Source organism: Microtus ochrogaster (assembly GCF_000317375.1).
Source record: "Microtus ochrogaster isolate Prairie Vole_2 chromosome 6 unlocalized genomic scaffold, MicOch1.0 chr6_random_2, whole genome shotgun sequence".
NCBI classification, from domain to species: Eukaryota; Metazoa; Chordata; class Mammalia; order Rodentia; family Cricetidae; genus Microtus; species Microtus ochrogaster.
In genome coordinates, this window is record NW_004949095.1 from 5,463,329 (window position 1) to 5,466,156 (window position 2,828).

At 43.8% G+C, this 2,828-nt stretch overlaps 1 protein-coding gene across 1 annotated transcript in view; it reads right to left on the reverse strand.

Moving 5' to 3' along the window:
• Positions 1-2,828, reverse strand: part of Soat1 (sterol O-acyltransferase 1) — a 47,427-nt gene that overhangs the window by 16,999 nt on the left and 27,600 nt on the right. The window contains exon 4 of the mRNA XM_005363908.3: positions 1,255-1,406. Coding sequence (XP_005363965.1) covers positions 1,255-1,406 — 152 coding nt within the window. The remainder of the gene's footprint in view (positions 1-1,254; positions 1,407-2,828) is intronic.

Consider the following 2,828-nt stretch of genomic DNA (forward strand, 5'->3'; position numbering starts at 1 on the left):
CCTCCACACTGCACACTGTTATTGATATCCACCACACTGCACACTGCTATTGATATCCTCCACACTGCTATTGATGTCCTCCACACTGCACACTGCTATTGATACATCATCCACACTGCACACTGCTATTGATACATCCTCCACACCGCACACTGCTTTGGGGAAATAAAACACATTTTAGTGCCTCACATACAATCTTATTAGGGCACTGCCGTTGGCTATTACACTCACAACCATTCTCCAGGAGAGAGACTAGCAGGGAGCCCACAAGGGCAAAGTAGCACACAGTAGCCGTTGATGCCTTCCCTCTAAACACATACTAACTGCAGGGTACTTTCCTACGAGTACACACCGAATAATACACAACAGGCATGGGAAGGATGTGGTTACATCAAGGACTCTGGAGCAGACTCCGGGGTAGATCCCTGATGTGGAATCTCGCATAGCTGCACTAATCTGTAACATGCGGATAGCTGTGGCATCTACCCCACCACGAGGGGCTTGGTTTAAGGTTTTGTACCACATTATAAAACCCATACTGGGTCAGTGTTACAGCTCAGCAGGTAAAGACATTCATCACCGAACCTGACAACCTTAATTCAATCTGGGATCCACAGGGTGGAAGGAGAGAACTGACAATCAATAACTGTCCTCTGACTTTTCCACGTCCACTGTGGACTGCATGCCCCCATATACACATACATATAAACAAACATACACACATACATACAAACAAAATAGATGAATGTAAAAAAAAAAAAAATTAAGTTAACCAGACAGTGGTGACACACACCCTTAACCCCAGCACTCGGGGGCAGAGACAGATAATCTGTGAATTCAATCAAGGCCAGCCTGTCTACAAAGCGAGTTCCAGGACAGCCAGGGCAGTTACACAGAGAAACCTTGTCTCAAAAAAACCAAAATAAATAAATAAAATAAGCTATGATAATAAATAAAATAAAGTAAATGGGGCCCTATATTAAGAAGGGAAAAAAAAAACCTTTAACCCCAGCACTCAGAAGGCAGAGGCAGGCAACTCTCTGTGAGTTCGAGGCTAGCCTGATCCACATAGGGATCCAGGCCAGCCAAGGCAACATAGTGAGAAACTGACTCAAAAGATAAAAAATATAAAAAAGAAAATGTAGAAGTGGTGACAAGGTATGACCCGGGGCATTTCCACTGCACTCCACGTTCTGACCACAGAGCTGGCTGGAGTAGATGTCTACACTAGGAGACAACAACACACATACTCACTTGGCTCTGTGGTTGTTTTTCATTTCTTCAAGAATGGAGAAGGTTGTAAGAGCACACCCACCATTGTCCAGAGATGCAGACTTTTCAATAAGATTGGTCACAAAATCATCAAAGTGACAACCAACTTCCTTCAGAAACAGTGGCTTCAGTTCCTAAAGTTTTAAACAAATAAATAAAAATGTCAGCGTTTGCTTGTGGGTCACTGACGTTTCTCTGAGGGGATCCCTTAAAGTGTGGGTCGACGGAAAGCCATACTAAACAAGTGAGCTCACAGGAGTCAAAGCAGAAGAAATAATTTCTATCGTTCATTTGTAGTTTCAGACATGTATGAAAACACAGTAATAACATACACCCTGTTGAAAATATATACCTGCTGGGCAGTGGTGGCACACGCCTTTAATCCCAGCACTCAGGAGGCAGAGGCAGGAGGATCTCTGTGAGTTCGAGGCCAGCCTGGTCTACAAGAACTAGTTCCAGGACAGGCTCCAAAGCTACAGAGAAATCCTGTCTTAAACCCCCGCCCCTCAAAAAAAGAAAATATATACCTGTGGCCTTTCTACTCTCTTTTCCTCCCTCAAAGTTGCTATGTAGACAAACGACCTTGATCTTCCAAGCCCTCACCTCCAAAGTGCTGGGATCAGTCACGTACCACCATGCCTAGCGATATGCTTACATCCCCAAGGATACTGAAGGAACACCTAGTAAAAGAGCATCTAGGAAGGACACTAACATCAGAGGGGCATGATGGGAGAAATGGGAGGCAGAGGCAGAGCAAGTGTGAGGCCACCTGGACTAAGACCCTGCCCCCAAACACATACACCACAGCAGATAAAAATGAGAACATTCTTTTAATAGTTTTATTTAGAAAACAAAAATCAATACATTATCTCTATATTATGTAATTACCACAGTCTTTGCCCCTAAGTTCCTATAACAAATATTCTAAACCATTTTTTAAAAACATTTATCTTCTTGTATGTGTTTTGCCTGCATGTGTATATAAATACCGTGCACACGCCTTGCGTCTGCAGAGGTCAGAAGAGGGCATCAGATCCCCAGGAGCTGGACTTATGGATGGTTGTGAACTACCATGTTGGTGCTAGGAACCAAATTCCAGTCCTCTGCAAGATCAACAATGCTCTTAACCACTGAACCATCTCTCCAACCCTCACAATTTACATTTTAATGCATGTCACTTTGTATCATACCTATGTTTATATAATATTTATTCCTATCTCCATAACTATGTATTTAGCTAACCATAAAACATGAATAAAGTCATGGTGGCACATGCCTTTGATCCCAGCACTCAGGAGGCAGAAGCAAGCAGCCCTCTGTGAGTTCAAGGCTAGTCTGGTCTACAGAGCTAGTTCCAGGACAGAAACCCAGCAAACAAATGCACTGTGTTTTGGGGCTCACATGAACCTTCTATTTTAAGCAAGCAGCTGAATGAGATCACCCGGAAGAGTCCAAGAACGGGGAACACAGATCCTGTGGTTGGGAACCTATATAATAAAAGCACACACGCCCAGGAATGAGATAGGGACCCGGGTGGGAACGGGGAACACAGATCC